At 36.8% G+C, this 17,474-nt stretch overlaps 1 protein-coding gene across 5 annotated transcripts in view; it reads right to left on the minus strand.

Moving 5' to 3' along the window:
- The window catches only part of ZCCHC11 (zinc finger, CCHC domain containing 11), a 123,312-nt gene that overhangs the window by 24,748 nt on the left and 81,090 nt on the right, over window positions 1-17,474 (minus strand). For all 5 annotated transcript variants that reach the window (XM_008578504.1, XM_008578436.1, XM_008578368.1 and 2 more), the window contains exons 17-20: window positions 16,282-16,339; window positions 16,079-16,182; window positions 15,697-15,786; window positions 13,873-13,986 (exon numbers count right to left, since the gene is read on the minus strand). In XM_008578504.1, the coding sequence (XP_008576726.1) occupies window positions 13,873-13,986; window positions 15,697-15,786; window positions 16,079-16,182; window positions 16,282-16,339 (366 nt within the window). The remainder of the gene's footprint in view (window positions 1-13,872; window positions 13,987-15,696; window positions 15,787-16,078; window positions 16,183-16,281; window positions 16,340-17,474) is intronic.

Here is a 17,474-nt window from a genome sequence, read left to right on the forward strand (position 1 = left end):
AATGAAATACTGCCATTTGCAACAACATGGATGGACCTTGAGAGAATTATATTAAGTGAAACAAGTCAGGCACAGAAAGAGAAATACCACATGTTCTCACTTATTGGTGGGAGATAAAAATAAATAAATAAATTCACACACACACAAAAAAAACAAAAAAAACGGGGGAGAAGAAGACATAACAATTACAATTCCTTGAAGTTGACATGACAAGCATACAGAAAGGACATTGCTGGGTGGGAGGGAAGTGGGAGGGAGGTTTCAGTAATGGGCCACAATAATCAACCACATTGTATATCGACAAAATAAAATAATTAAAATAATAATAATAATAATATTGTAAATAAAGAAAAATTAAATCTTAGGGGAAAAAAAAAGTTACTTGTGGGCAAGGACTATAGCTTATCTCTGAAGCCCAAAACCCTACAAGATCAAAACTTGGATGACCTACAAGATCAAAACTTGGATGATAGCACATCTGTTTACAGCATAGTTTACTGAATATTTTAAACCAACTATTGAGACCTACTGCTCAAAAAAAAGAAGATTTTTGACAATATTACTGCTCATTGACAACACACCTGGTCACCCAAGAGCTCTGATGGAGATGTACTAGATCAATGTTGTTTTCATGCCTGCTTACACAACATTCATTCTACAGCCCATGGATCAAGAATAATTTCAACTTTCAACTCTTATTTAAGAAACACATTTGGTAAGGCTGTAGCTGCCATTAATACTGGTTCCTCTGATGGATCTGAGCAAAGCAACTTGAAAACCTTCTAGACAGGTAGAGTAGATTTAGTATAATTTTTTCTCTTTTTTTTTTTTGGCACCTGGCCAGTATGGGGATCCAAATCCACAACATTGGTGTTATACATTTAGCATAAGTCTTAAGAGTCCTAGGTTGTTCAGAATGGTCAATGAACACTGCTTCAACTTCAAGTCACCAGCTGCATTAGCCACTTACAAGAGTAAGCCTTGGAAGCTTTGAAACCAGGCATTGACTTCTCTTCTTTAGCTATGAAAGTCCTAAATGGCATCTTCTTCTAATAGAAGGCTAGTTTGTCTACATTGAAAATCTAGTGTTGGGCCGGCCCGGTGGCGCACTGCTACAGTGCACCGCTTGGGAGCGCAGTGGCGCTCCCGCCGAGGGTTCGGATCCCACATACAGACTGGTTCCCGCTCACTGGCTGAGTGAGGGGTGGGCGCAACACCGAGGGTTGCAATCCCGTTGCCGGTCCCGGTCCGGTACGGGCCCGACACTGAGGGTTGCGATCCGTTTGAAAAAAGACAAAAAGGAAAAAAAAAAAAAAGAAAATCTAGTGTTTAGGGCCGGCCCGGTGGCGCACTGCTACAGTGCTCCACTTGGGAGCGCGGTGGCGCTCCCGCCGAGGGTTCGGATCCCACATACAGACCGGTTCCCGCTCACTGGCTGGGCGAGGTGTGGGGGCAACGCCGAGGGTTGTGATCCCGTTGCCGGTCCCAGTCCGGTACGGGCGCGACACTGAGGGCTGTGATCCGTTGCCAGACACGAAAAAAGACAAAAAGGAAAGAAAAAAAAAGAAAATCTAGTGTTTAGTGTAGCCACAGTCATTAATGATCTTAGCTACATCTTCTGGATAACTTGCTGCAGCTTCTACAGCAGCACTTGCTGTTTCACATTGCACTTTAACGTTATGGATACGGTTTCTTTCCTTAAACCCCATGAACCAATCTCTGCTAGCTTCAAACTCTTCTTCTGCAGCTTCCTCACCTCTCCCTGCCTTCACAGAACTGAAGAGAGCTAGGGCCTTGCCCTGGATTAGGCTTTGGCTTAAAGGAATGTTATGGCTGGTTTGATCTATCCAGATCACTAAAGCTTTCTCCATATCAGTAAAGGCGGTTTTGCTTTCTTATCATTCTTGTATTCACTGAAATAGCACTTTTAATTTCCTTCAAGAACTTTTCCCTTGCATTCACAACTTGGCTAACTGGCACAAGTGGCCTAGGCTTTGGCCTTTCTCAGCTTTCCACATGCCTTCCTCACTAAGCTTAATCATTTCTAGCTTTTAATTTAAAATGAGAGATGTGTGACTCTTCCTTTCACATGAACACTTACAAGCCACTGTAGGGTTATTAAATGGCTTAATTCAATATTGTTGTGTCTCAAAGAACAGGGAGGCCTGAGGAAAGGGAGAGCAATGGGGGAACAGCTGGTCAGTGGAGCAGACAGAACACAAACACTTATTAAGTTTGCCATCTTATATGAGCACAGTTCGTGGCACCCCAAACAATTACAAATAGTAACATCAAAGACCACTGATCACAGACCAGTGTAACAGATATAATAATAATAATAAATGTTTGAAATGTTGAGGGAATTACCAAAATGTAACACAAAGACATGAAGTGAGCACATGCTGCAGGAAAAATGATGCCAAGAGATCAGGCAGGGCAATATGGCAGACTAGAGGTGCCAAGGGCATGTTCTTCTCACAAAAAAGGACCAGAACAACTAACAGACAGCTTAAATATCAATGGAAGCATCTGTGGGAGAGTCCAGGAGTGAAGATGGTAGAATGGTGAGATCCCTGTAGAGCACAAAAGCACAGAATGACAGCATAGAGAAGAGAGAGGCACAGGGCCTCAACCACAATGTCTCTGCCACCAGGACAGGTGCAGGAGAGGCTTTCCCTTGCAGGGGGAAAAGGTAAGCAAAGGGCCCACACCAAACCCCATCCTCACCAAATAGGCCTGCAGTTCCTACTGCAGGAAGATTCCACAGCCCTTGCAAGCCCAGAGCCAAGCGCATGGACTGGCTGGAATACATATGCTGCATTGCTCTACAACAGGAGCACATACGTTGTGCTCCCCACCCCCCATCCTCATAACCCAAGTTGATATGGTACAAGGCCATCTTGAAGCCAGAGCCATTGCAGGAGCATGCTCTGCCCTGGGGCCAATAGTCAAGGTGCTTCCCCAGCATTAAGGCTCTGCAGTCATCCAGCACATCCATTACAGCCTCACATGAGAGGCTACGACACGCTGATCCCAGAGGTTTGAGGTCTGGACCCAGGGGCAACTGTGACCCCAGCCCTGCACACCAATCGTAGGCCTACTGGATGGATGCACTCCAACATCCCTGCCAGAAATCAGACAAGAACAGGACTTAGCCCACAGGCAGGATTTTCTACCCTAATGAACACATGCCTGGGCTATCAGAAGTAAATGTTTTCCCTACCCTAATAAACCCTAATAAATTAGGGTAGGGAAGAAATCTTTTCCCTACCCTAATCAACACATATCTGCACCCTGCCAAAGAAGCAGCCATGCGGCCTTGCCCTCAACAGTCCCACCTAGCAGCCTTACCCACCACCCAAGAAGCAGCTAGCTGGGCCCCCTCAGAGTAAGCTTGCTTCATGGCCTCATCCACAGCCTGAGAAGTGACTGGCTAGGCTACCTCAATGTCCCACCTAGCAGCCTTGTCCACTGGCTGAGAAGCAGCTGGCTGGGCCTCTTCTGCAGCTCCATCAAGTAGCCTTTCCCACTGCCTGAGAAGTGGCTGACAGGCCCCACCTCTGCAGTCCTGCTTAGTGGCCTCATACTCTACCCAACTGAAACCCAAAGACACACTTGCAGGTGAAAGTCCTTCCTCATGCAAGCCCTCTACAATATTCAAAGTGGTGACTGTTCCACCAGATGCACAAATATCAATACAGGGAAACAACAAACATGAAAAACAAGGAAACATGACACCACCAAAGAAACACAATGATGCTCCAGTAACTGGTTCCAAAGAATCAGACATTGCAGACTTGACAGAAAAGGAATTCAAGTTAATAATCTTAGGGAAACTCACTGAGAGAAAAGAGAATACAGAAAAACAATTCAATGAAATGAGAAAAACGCATCAAGATCTGAATGAGAAATTTAACAAAGATAGATATCATTAAAAAAATCAAACAAAAATCTTTGAAGCGAAGAATTCATTGAATGAAATAAAAAATGCATCTGAGAGATTCAATAACAGATTAGATCATGCAGAACAAAGAATTTCTGATCTTGAAAACAGCTATTTTAAAATAACCCAGGAAGACAAAAAGAAAAAAGAATTTAAAAAATGGGTAAAGCTTAAAAGATTTATGGGATACTATTAAGTGAACGAATATTCAAATTATAGGCATTGTTAGGGCCGGCCGGTGGCTCACTCGGTAGAGTGCGGTGCTGATAACACCAAGGCCACGGGTTCGGATCCTATGTAGGGATGGCCAGTTTGCTCACTGGCTGAGCGTGGTGCTGACAACACCAAGCCAAGGGTTGAGATCCCCTTACCAGTCATCTTTTAAAAAAAAAAAAAAAAAAAAAAAAAGACAAATTATAGGCATTGCAAAAACAGGACAAAACAAAAAAGGCATCAAAGACATATCTAATAAAATAATAACTGAAAACTTCCATAGTCTTGGGAAAGATATGAACATCCAAATCCAGGAAGCTCAAAAGTCCCCAAATAGATTCAACCCAAAAAGGCACTCTCCAAGAATCAATGTAGTCAAATTGTCATAAGTTAACAAAAAGAGAATTCTATAAACAGCAAGATAAAAGTGTCAAGTCACTTATGAGGAATCCCCATTAGACTAATAGCACACTTTTCAGCAGGAACCCCACAGGCCAGGAAAGAATGGGATGATATATATTCAAAGTACTGAAAGAAAAAAACTGCCAGCCAAGAGTATTATACCCAGCAAAGCTATCCTTTAGGAATGAAGGAGCAATAAAGTCTTTCTCCAACAAACATTAAGGGAATTTATCATCACCAGTCCAGCCTTACAAGAAATGGTTAGGGGAGTACTACCTTTAGAAGAAAATACCCCAAAATATAAAACTTACTGGTAGAATACATACACAAATTAGAAGGAGAAAGGAATCAAAACCTCATCAACACAGAAAACCATTAAACCACAAGGATAAACAATAAGAGAAAGGGCTGGCCAGTTAGCTCAGCTGGTTAGAGCATGGTCTCGTAACAGCAAGGTCAAGGGTTTGGATTCACATACAGGCCAGCCGCCAAAAGAAAGAGAGAGAAAGAAAGAAAGGAGCAAAGGATATACAAACAACAAAATGACAGAAATAAGACCTCAAATATCAATAATAATTTTTAATATAAATGTATCAAATGCCCCAATCAACAGAGACTGGCTGATTGAATTTTTTAAAATGACCCATCCATATGCTGCCTACAAGAAAAACATACCTTACCCACAAAGAAACACATAGACTGAAAGTGAAGGGATGGAAAAAGATATTCCATGCAAATGGAAAGCAAAAGTGACCAGGAGCAGCTATATTTTTATTAGATAAAGGAGACTTTACAGCAAAATCTGTACTAAGAGACAAGGAAGGGCATTATATAATGATAAAGGGATCAATACAGTAAGAAGATATAAAATTATAATTATATGCACCCAACACCAAGAGTATGACCAGATATATAAAGTGAATATTACCAGGTCCAAAGGGAGAGATAGATGCCAACACAATAATATGAGGACTTTAACATTCCACTTTCTTTTTTTTTTTTTTTTCCTTTTAGTTTTTTTTTCGTGACCGGTAACAGGATCGCAACCCTCGGTGTCGCGCCCACACCGCGCTCAACCAGTGAGCAGACTGGTCACTATATGGGATCCGAACCCTTGGCGGGAGCGCCGCCGCACTCTACCGAGTGCGCCACCGGGCCGGCCCTAACATCCCACTTTCAACATTGCACAGATCACTGAGAAGGAAAATCAGCAAGGAAATATTGGATTTAAACGGCTCTATAGACCACATGGATCTTACAGACATTTACAGAACATTTCATCCAACAGCTGCAAAATACATATTCTTCTCAGCTCACGGAACACTTTCCAGGACTGACCATATACTGGGCCACAAAACTAGTCTCAAATAAGTTAAAAAAAAAATAAAATCATATCAAATATGTTTTTGATCATAATGGAATAAAACTTAAATCAATAACAAGAAGAACTTTCAAAACTACACAAATAGATGGAAATTAAAAAACATGTTCTGAAAGACCAATGGGTCAAAGAAGAGACTAAGAAAGAAATTTTAAAATTCCTGGGAACAAATGAAGATGGAAACACAACATACTAAAACCTATGGGATACAGCCAACGCAGTATTAACAGGAAAGTTTATCACAATAAACACCTACATAAAAAATTAAAACTAAAAAAAGAAAAAGACTTCAAATAAACAACCTAAAAATGCACCTCAACAAACTAGAAAAGCAAAAACAAACTAAACCCAAAATAAGTAGAAGAAACAATAAAAATCAGAGCAAAAATAAATGAAATTGAGACTAAAAATACAATGCAAAAGATCAAATGAAAAGTTTTTTCTTAAAAGATAAACAATCAACAAACCATTAGTCATGCTAATCAAGAAAAAAACAGCAAAGACTCAAATAAAATCAGAAATGCAAAAGGAGACATTACAACTGATACTACTGAAATTCAAAGCATCATTAGAATCTATTATGAACAACTAACACCAATAAATATGAAAATCTAAAAGAAACAGACCAATTCCTGGACACATATGACCTACCAGGAATAAACCAAGAAGAAATAGAAAACTAAATAGATGGATACAACTAGCAAGATTGAATCAGTAATAAAAAGTCTCCCAAGAAAGAAAAGGTTAGGACCAGATGGCTTTACTGCTGAATTTCCACCAAACATTTAAAGAAGAATATCAATACACCTTAAACTAATTCAAAAAACTGAAGTGGACAAAATTCTTCCAAACCCATACTGTGAGGCCAGCATTACCCTGATACCAAAACCAGGCATGGATACAACACAAAAAGACTACCAGCCAATATCCTAATGAACATAGATGCAAAAATCCTCAATAAAATACTAGGAAACTGAATCCAATAGCACATCAAAAAGATTATACACCATGATTAAGTGGGATTTATCCCAGGGATGCAAGAATGGTTCAACATATGCAAATCTATAAACGTAATACATCACATCAACAGAATGAAAGAAAAAAAACATGATCACCTTGATAGATAAAGAAAAAGCATTTGATAAAATTCAACATCCCTTCATGATAAAACTTTCAACATATTAGATATAGAAGGAAAGTATCTTATTATGATAAAGGCTATATATGACAAACACACAGATAACATCACACTGAAAGCTTTTCCCATAGGAACTGGTACAAGACAAGGATGCCCACTCTCAGCATTTTTATTCAGCATGGTACTAGAAGGCCACAGCAATCTGGCAAGAAAAAGATACAAAGGGCATCCAAATTGGAAAGGAGGAAGTCAAACTGTTCCTGTTAGCAGATGACATGATTTTATACAGAAAGAAACCTAAAGACTCTACCAAAAGACTCCTAAACGTGATAAACAAATTCAGTAAAGTTGCAGGATACAAAATTAACATACAAATATCAGCAGTGTTTCTATACACCAACAAACTGCAGAAAAAGAAATCAAGAAAGCTATCCCATTTATAATAGCAACAACAAAAAAATAAAATAGAATATCTAGGTTAAATTTAACCAAGGAGGTGAAAGAGCTCTACAAGCAAAACTATAAAACACTGATTAAAGAAATTAAAGAAGACTCAAAAAAAATGGAAAAAATTCCATGTTTATGGAATGGCATGGAATAATCAACACTGTTAAAATGACCATACTACCCCCCAAAATCTGCAGATTCAATGCAATATCCATGAAACTACCAATAACATACTTTACGGAAACAGAAAAAAAAATTCAAAAATTTATATGGAACAACAAGAGACTCCGAATAGCCAAAGCAATCCTGAGCAAAAAGAACAAAGCAGGAGGCATCATACTTTGACTTCAAAATATACTACCAAGCTATAGTAATCAAAACAGCATGGTACTGGCACAAAAACAGACATATAGATCAATGGAACAAAACAGAGAATTCAGAAATAAATCCATGTACCTACAGCCAACTAATTTTTGACAAAGGAGCCAAGAACATACATTGGGGAAACGACTGTCTATTCAATAAATAGTGTGGGGATAACTGGAGATCCATATGCAAAAGAATGAAACTAGACCCTACTCTCACAATATACCAAAATCAACTCAAAATGGACTAAAGACTTAAATGTAAGACCCAAAACTATAAAACTTGTAGAAGAAAACACAGAGGAAACACTTCAGGACGCAGGACTGGGCAAAGATTTTCTGAGTAAGACTTGTAAATCACAGGCAACAAAAGCAAAAATAAACGGGATTATATCAAACTAAAAAGCTTCTGCAAGCAAAGGAAACAACCAACAGAGCAAAAACACAGTCTACAGTATGGGAGAAAATATCTGCAAACTATGCATCTGACAAGGGATTAATATCCAAAATATACAAATAATTCAAATAACTCAACAGTGAAAAAACCAAATAATCCAATTAAAAAATGGGCAAATGAGCTGAATAGACATTTCTCAAAAGAAAACATACAAATGGCCACGAGGTTTATGAAAAAATGCTCAACATCACTAGTCTTCAGAGAAATACAAATCAAAACCACAATGAGATATCATCTCACCCCATGAGAATGGTTATTATCAAAAAGACAGAGAATAACAAGTGCTGACAAGGATACAGAGAAAGGGAAACTCTCCTACATTGCTGGTGAGAATGTAAATTAGTACAGCCATTATGGTAAACAATATGGAGATTTCTCAAACAACTACAGAGGGAATTACCATAAGATCCAGCAATCCCACTACTGAGTGTATATCCAAGGGAATGAAAATCAACAAGTCAAAGGAATACCTGCACTACCATGTTTATCGCAGACCTATCTGCAGTAGCCAAGAGTAACCTAAATGTCCATCAACAGATGATGAAAATGTGGTATACATACACAACGGAATACTACTCAGCCATAAAAAAGAATGAAATTCTGCCATTTGCAGCAACATGGATGAGCTTAGAGAAAATGTTAAGTGAAATAAGCCAGACACAGAAAGAGAAATACCACACGTTCTCACTAATATGTGGAAGATAAAAAAGTTGATCTCATAAAAGTAAAGAGTAGAATAGTGCTTACTAGACACTAGCAAGGGGTGTGGGGAGGGGGAGATGGGAAGGAGAGATCAATGGATACAAAACTGTACAGAAACAGAATAAGATCTAGTGCTCTACAGCAATATAGGGAGACTACAGCCAACAACAAATTACTGTATAACTTCAAGTAGCTAGTATAGAGAGGATGTTGAACGTTCTCAACATAAAAAGGTGACAAAATGTTTGAGGTTATTGGATATGGTAAACACCCTGATATGATCATTGCACACAGTATAAATGTACCCAAATATCATATTGTATTCCATAAATATATACAATTATCATGGCTCAATTAAGAAAAAAATAAATTAAAAAGAGAAAAAATTTCAGAGACAGAAGTAGTTTAGAGGTTACCAGAAATGGAGGGTTAGAAACAATGAGAAGTTACTGCCTAATGGGTACGGAGTTTATGTTTAAGATGAAGAAAAACTTTTGGAAATAGATAGAGGTTGTAGTCACACAACACTGTGAATATAATGAATTCCACACAATTTTCTGTTTAAAACTGCTTAAAATGGAAATTTTTATATGTTTTACCACAATAAAAAATAAAATAAAATAATAAAAATAAAATGAAATATTAAAGGTCTGACTGGTTAGCTCAGTTAATTAGATATAGCATGGTGTTGGTAACACCAAGGTCAAGGATTCAGATCCCCATTCTGGCCAGCTGCCAAAAATAAATAAATAATTTTTAAAAATTAAAATAACTGATTCTTGGTTTTATGCCAGGTTTCAAAAGATATTTTGAAATGGTCTTTAGTAAATACTTACATTTATTATAAACTCTCTTCACTTAATTAACTTATTTTAAAGACAAAAGTTTTGCGTAAGATTTAGAGCATGGCTGCAAAGAATGGTTTATAGACAAAGTATATAAAATTTTCATTTTAACTTCTTGTAGTTTTAATTTAGCCTTTATTTTGGTTGAGAACTAGACAGGTTTCTCTCTCTTATATTATCTGACTAAAAGATATCCTTCTGTATATGAAAAGAAAAAAGAAAAATGATGCCAATAGATCTTTTCAATGCAGGGTTGCCACAAACCTTCAGTTTGTAAAAAACAAACAAAAAAACTCACCAATATCTGCAAAGTGCAATATAGAGAAGTACACAAAACAAGATATGCTTGTATAAATCTAACAGAATATGGACAAGATCTACATGAGGAAAACTACAAAACTCTAATGAACAAAATCAAAGAAAAACTAAAAAAATGGAGATATAGTTCATTTTCAGACAAGAAGACACAACATTATCAACATGTCAGTTATTCCCAACCTGACCTGTAGATTCAATGCAATCTCAAACAAAATCCCAGCAAGTTATTTTGCAGATATTGATAAACTAAATCTAAAGTTAATATAGTGACGCAAAAGACCCAGAATAGCCAACACGATATTGAAGAAAAACAAAGTTGGAAGACTGACACTACCTGACTTAATGACTTAATATAAAGCTACACTAATGAAGAAAGTACAGTACTGACAAAAGAGCAGACAAACAGACAAGTAAGTCAATGGAACAGAATAGGGAGCACAAAAATAGATCCACATAAATAGAGTCAACTGATCTTTGATAAAGGAACAAAGGCAATACAATGGAGCAAAAATAGTCTTTTCAATAAATGGTGCTGAAAACGACTGGACACGCACTTGCAAAACATAGATTCTAGACACAGACCGTACACCCTCCACAAAAATTAACTCAAAATGGGTCATAGACCTAAATGTAAAACGTAAAACTATAAAACTCCTAGGAAAAAATCTAAATACCTTGAGTAATAGCAATGACTTTTTAGATATAACACCATGAAAGAAATAATTGACAACCTGAATTTCATTAAAATTAAAGTTTTCTACTCTGCAAAGACAGTGTCAGAAGAACAAAAAGGCAAGCTACAGACTGGGAGAAAATATCTGCAAAAGACATTTGATAAATGACTATTATCTAAAATACACAAAGAATTCTAAAAATTCAACAAAACAAACAAAACAGTAACAAAACAAACAACCTGTTTAAAAAATAGGGCAAAGACCTTAACATACAGCTCACCAAAGAAAATACACAGATGGCAAATAAGCATATGAAAAGATGCCCCACATTACATGTCATTAGGGAAATGCAAGTTAAAGCAACAATGAAATACCTCTACACACCTAATAGAATGGCCAAAATCCAAAACACTGACAACACCAATTGCTGGTGAGGATGTGGAGCAACAGGAATTCTCACTCATTGCTTATAGGAATGTTAAATGGTACAGTCACTTCTGAAGTTTGGCAGTTTCTCACAAAACAAAGCATACTCTTTCATATGATCCAGCAAGTCCACTCCTTGGTATTGTTAAAATTGATTATACAAATTGGGCTATTCTTAACCCTAACCCAACTAAATCATAGTTGAGGAACCAGGGAGAAAAAACATTTGGGGCAAACAGCTTGAACAATCATCCTGCAAGTACAGCTGCTAAAACAGCCTGTTACAATCCTATGTCCAGTTTTGCCTACTAGCTGCTGAATCAAACTGCTGTGACTCTAAGACTAGTTTTTCCTACCACGTCACTCACCAATCAGAGGTTGCTAGTTCCCAATAACTTCACTAGTGCCAATGAGTTTTCCTCAAAACAATACATAACATTTCTTTCTAATAAAACCCCCAACCTTTCTTTGTTCTTTGGACATACTGAAGACCACCATGGTCTGTGTGTATGCCTCAAATTGCAATTGTTTTCCCAACATTTTGCTTAGAGATTCATCTCTATATTTTTATATGACAGTATTTACTCAAAAGAGCTGAAAACTATGTTCACACAAAAACCTGCACACAAATGTTATAGCAGTTTTATTCATAACTGACAAGACCTGAAGCAACCACAAAAATGTTCTTCAGTAGGTGAATAGATAAATAAACTATGGTACATCTAGACAATGGAATACTGTTCAGCACTAAAAAGAAATGAGCTATCAAGCCATGAAAATACATGGAGGAACCTTAAATGCACATTTCTGAGTGATAGAAGCCAATATGAAAAGGCTATCTACTGTATAATTTCAACTATATGACATTCTGGAAAAGGCAAAACTATGGAGATGGTAAAAAGATCAGTGGTTGCCAGGGGCTGGGTGGAGAGGGGATGACTAGGCTGAGCACAGAGGATTTTTAAGGTAGTAAAAATACTCTGTATGATACTATAATGACAGATATATCATTATACATTTGTCCGAACAGGCAGAATGTACACCACCAAGAGTCATCCCTAATGTAAACTATGGACTTTGAGACTCTGGTGGGGCTGATAATGGGGAAGGCTATGTAGGTGTGGAGGCAGGGGCTATATCGGAAATCTCTGTATCTTCCTCTCAATTGTGCTGTGAGTATAAAACGGCTCTTAAAAAAATAAAGACTTTAAACACATACACGTACATTACTCAACACAATTCAGCAACTTAAAATTTCCTACTAGAAAACAATGTTTAAATTTTGTATTTCCCTTCTACTGTTTGTTTAAAAGAGAGAAGAAAATACTGCTAAAACCAACATGCACTCATTACAACTTTTTAAAACTTACTAAGGCCATCTGACACCTACCATATTGCCCCGCTATTTTGTAATTTTATTCTTTGCCATGACTATCAAAGTTTATATGAAATCAGAAAATGTGATTTTCCAAATAAATATGATTATTTCTCTCCGACCTCAAAATAGTCACCCTTCTAAGAAAGTAGAACTGGATCCTCCCTAATGCCTACAAATCCACTTTGTGCCAAGAATCAGGAAGAATAGATGGATGATTAAGAGCTCCTTTGAACCTCTCTCAGAGAGTAGAAATTGGCTGCAAAAAGGGACCCTGAGGGGCCGGCCCGGTGGCGCACTGCTACAGTGTGCCGCTTGGGAGTGCGGTGGCGCTCCCGCCGAGGGTTCGGATCCCACATACAGACCGGTTCCCGCTCACTGGCTGAGCGAGGCGCGGGGGCAACACCGAGGGTTGCGATCCCGTTGCCGGTCCTGTACGGGCGCAACACTGAGGGTTGCGATCCGTTGCCGGACACGAAAAAAGACAAAAAGGAAAAAAAAAAAAAAAAGGGACCCTGAGTCACCAATTTTGAGTGAATATGAGTATAATCTGTTCCTTTGAGTGTATATTCTTATGCTTAATGCAATTAACATGACTTTACAAGAGATGAAGATAAACTTCCTTGGATTTGTTAACCAAAATTCACAAGGTTGACCAAGTATGTACAGAAATAAATCAAACTTCATTGCCAGGCAGGAGGAGAGAAAATACTCTAAAGAGAAGAAACTTATATATTTGCATCTGAGCGACTATAGAATGTATAAGCTCATGGCTGGCTACCTGAACTTCATAATCTGCAGCATTCTAAGACTGTGAAATTAAAAAATGTTGCAAACAATATTCAGTGGTTCTATTCATCTAATATTCTTTTTTTAAATTAGATAATTTTAAGGCTAGTCAACTGAAGCAGTGGGAGTGGAGAAGGAACAAAAATCTGTAACTGACTGTGATCAAATTAGTTGTAAATACCATTGCACTCCAACCAGTCCATCTAACATTCTTTGATAGTCTATATTCTCCCATAATTAATTGTTCAAAAAGTTTCATTGTTTAATTAATTATAGCATTAATGAAAGGAGAAAACTTAGGACATCCGTGATGGAAAGATCCTTTATTATGTCATGAACTGAGCAAGATCTACATTGTTTTCACAAAAACTCCTTTAAAGTTCTCTTGAACACCTACCTCTTGTAGAACTGGGATGACAGGTGGCTTTCTCTGCTGCAGAAAGTACAGCACCATAAGGATGTATGCATATGAAGATAAACTTCCCCTGGAAGCATCTCCAATGTCACATCGCTAAAAAACATGATTGAAAATAAAACTTCAGAATCTTATTACATGCAGAAATATTGACTATTCTGAGACACCATTTTTTTTTAATCCATCAAATTGGCAAATATCCAGAAGTTCAATAGCAAACTGTTACACAGGGTATGAGGAAACAGGCACTCTCATACATTACAGGTAAGAGTAAAAATCAGTACAAACTCTATGAAGAATAGTTTGACAATATGAAAATTAAAAAAGCACATTACCTGTGACCTGGCAATTCTATTCTAAGAATTTATTCTGCAAATGTCAAAAATGTGTAAAAATACTAAATAAGAAGGCTTTTTTTATTGTAGCATTGTTATAACAGCAAAAAACCAGAAATAATTTTAGTTTCATTAGCAAAGTACAAGTGAAAAAAAACTGAGTACTAGCCACATTATAAAATAGTATGCAGCCATTAAAAAAGAACGAGGAAGCTCCTATGCTCACATGAGATGATCTCCAAGATCTATTGCTAAGTGAAAAAGTAAGTGCAGAACAATGTTTTCAGTGTGTTTATACCTGTGATAAAAAGGTGGTAGGAAATTTATATATTTGCTTGTACTGGTATATTATACTTCTGGAAGGATACAGAAGAACTTTTAACACTGATTGCCTCCAACAGGAGGTACTGGTTGGCTAGAAGATAGGTGGGGAAGGGAGATTTTCCATCTCCCACCACAAACCCCTTTAGACCTTTTAAATTTGGAACCAGATGAATATGCTCGCTATTCAAAGAATTTTAAATTAAAAGAAAAATCTAAAAGCATCCTCAGAGACTTCTCCCCTTGAGCAAGGATCTAGCCTATATCTGTATATAAAGTGGAAAGCAATGATTTCTTCGATATGAACCACTTGGTTTCAATACCAAAACTCCATGTAGTTAACAAAACAATCATGTTGGAGTTACTTTACAAGGTGAATCTAGAAAAGTAGCTTTATCAAGTTTCATAGGTAGTATGTGCCTGCATGTTTTTCTTTTCCAAGATTCTCTCTATTCAGAGAGACATGTAATAGAATATCTAAATAAATATGCTTTCCTATTGGAAAGAATAAGCTTTAAGAAATCTGACCAAGTCACTCCCCTACTAAAACTCTTCCATTAACACATTCATAAAATTAACCGTTCACTGGGCAACAGTATAGTAATTAAGAACACAGACTCTGACTTTAGACAAACTGGGACTCATGAAGTAGGTACTACACTGAGGTAGGGAAACAGAGGTCCCTGCCCCGCTGTAGTTTACACATTTAGCAAAAGAACAAGAAAACAGAATTCAATGTGATAACAAGTGTTACACAGGAGAAGCATAAAATTTTATAGGTAGTTTTGTTGTGTTTTCTTGGTCAGAAAAATTTATCACTAAACCCAAATATCAGATTTTCTAACACAGAGATTCTTAACTAGGTTAGTATGCCAACTCCCATGACTAGGGGTTGAAAATCATCACTGCACTGAGAAATTTTACTACTGAGAAACTAACTAGCATGTTGCACACGAGAATAGAGCATAAATAGGAAAAAGACTGAGAACTATCCTACCTTACCATAAATTCAACCCATTTGAATGACGTTTTTTAAAAGGTCAGGTAAACAAAACTGAGATAATACTCTCACAAGTCTGACATCATTATCTTTCACTTTAACTATCATGAGTATTATGACAAAGCAGATCATTAACTTTTTCATAAATACCTTAGCAAACACTTTCATAGTATATCCCAAGTACTGCACTCTGGGATCAATAGCTGCATAAGTAGCTAGCATTCTTGTATTATGTTGAGCCTGAAAAATAAGCATATATTTGAACGCATGATAAATTTCTTAAAATTAAACTTACAAATCAGATAAACATGTAATACACTCCAAATAGAATGTATATAAATGTAAAACTTAAAATGCCTATTAACAAGTCAAAAACTAACCTCAAGCTGAAGGAAATACCAAGATGACTGATAAAATACTTTTTCCTTATACTGCTCACATTTGAAAGTTTTAAACATAAAAGTACAGTTAGTAATCTGCAAACTTTTAAAATGAAAGTGTAATTATACCTGACCTATAAAGAGAAACTTACCAATGTATTATATAAACTGATATCACCTTCTAACCCACTTCGTCTGTGTTCAAATTTTACTATAGGCACTTTGGCAGTAGTTATAGGCAAAATGTTTCTTAAACCTGATAGGAAAAAAAAAAAAAGACTTCAGCAGGTTAAATAATTTTTGTAATGCTAAAAAAAATCTTCTTTTGTCTTTTGCTCAGATTTAAAATTCATACCTGGATGTCTCTTGAGAATTTTTGCCAAATTCTCAATTATTTCCTTACAATTTAATTTCTAAAAAAACAAAACAAATAAATAATAAATTAAAGTTTGTTTGATTCAATTTGGCCTTGTGCAAACTCTACTTCAATTCAGGCATTTAATGATAGCACTTAAAATTTCCAGCAATAAAGCTCTATATAACCTTGCTACTCAAAGTGTGTGGTCCATACAACTGTGATATCAGAATAATCTGGAAACTTGATAGAAATGTAGAATCTCAGCCCCTCCCCCATCTACTGAATCATAATCTGCAATTTAACAAGATCCCAAGGTATTTCACATGCAGATTAAAATTTGAGAAACACAAAGACAGGAGAATAATATGGTTTTCAATACATGAATAAACAACAAGAGATGGGTTTGGTGAGGGCAAAAGAGTATAGTGATTAAGAACACAGGCTCTGACTTTAGACAAACCTGGATTTAAATCTTGAACTAAGTATTGATTAGCTGTGTGACTGACAAGATCATTAAGCCCTCTGAGCATGACACCACTATTCTATAAAATCAAGATAATTATATACCCCTGCCCTATACAGTTGTTGGGAGGATTACATGAGACATGTATAAAGTATTCAGCAGTATGCCTGGCACAAAATGGGTACTTTAAATCTGTGTTGAAGATTTATTATTATGATTATGTTGAAGAGGAAAAGAAAGATAATACTATTATTACCAGCACTTATTTCTTCAAGGAAATTCTTACATCTGCAAGTTTAAGTGTTTTACTTTTTTAAAAACCAGAGATAGCAGAGTTGGTACTATAATGATAACCAAACAAGGAACACGGAGAACAATGGCATTATAAACTAACTAGATTAAACTGAGGGGTATAAACATCAATCCCGACAGTTATTATAAAATCACTTTTGCTCATCCCGACATGCTCTTTTCAGCTACAAGAGAGCAGTAACCATTGCAGTTTAACTTAGGGATTTCAAGGGAATCGTTAGTTACTAATCCACACACAATAAAATAAACAAAAGAGGTTAATTTTTCCCTTTATTATGCAAGGATATCACTATACTAAAATTTTAAAGTTTCAATTGTGGCTCATCTGGAAGAAAATAATTTATTCTTTTTCACTGTTTTAACTTCCCAAAGTGAATGGCATGGATCATATTTAATATACAAATCCTCGGTGATT

This window comes from Galeopterus variegatus, unplaced genomic scaffold, assembly GCF_000696425.1.
Source record: "Galeopterus variegatus unplaced genomic scaffold, G_variegatus-3.0.2 Scaffold6, whole genome shotgun sequence".
Taxonomy (NCBI): Eukaryota; Metazoa; Chordata; class Mammalia; order Dermoptera; family Cynocephalidae; genus Galeopterus; species Galeopterus variegatus.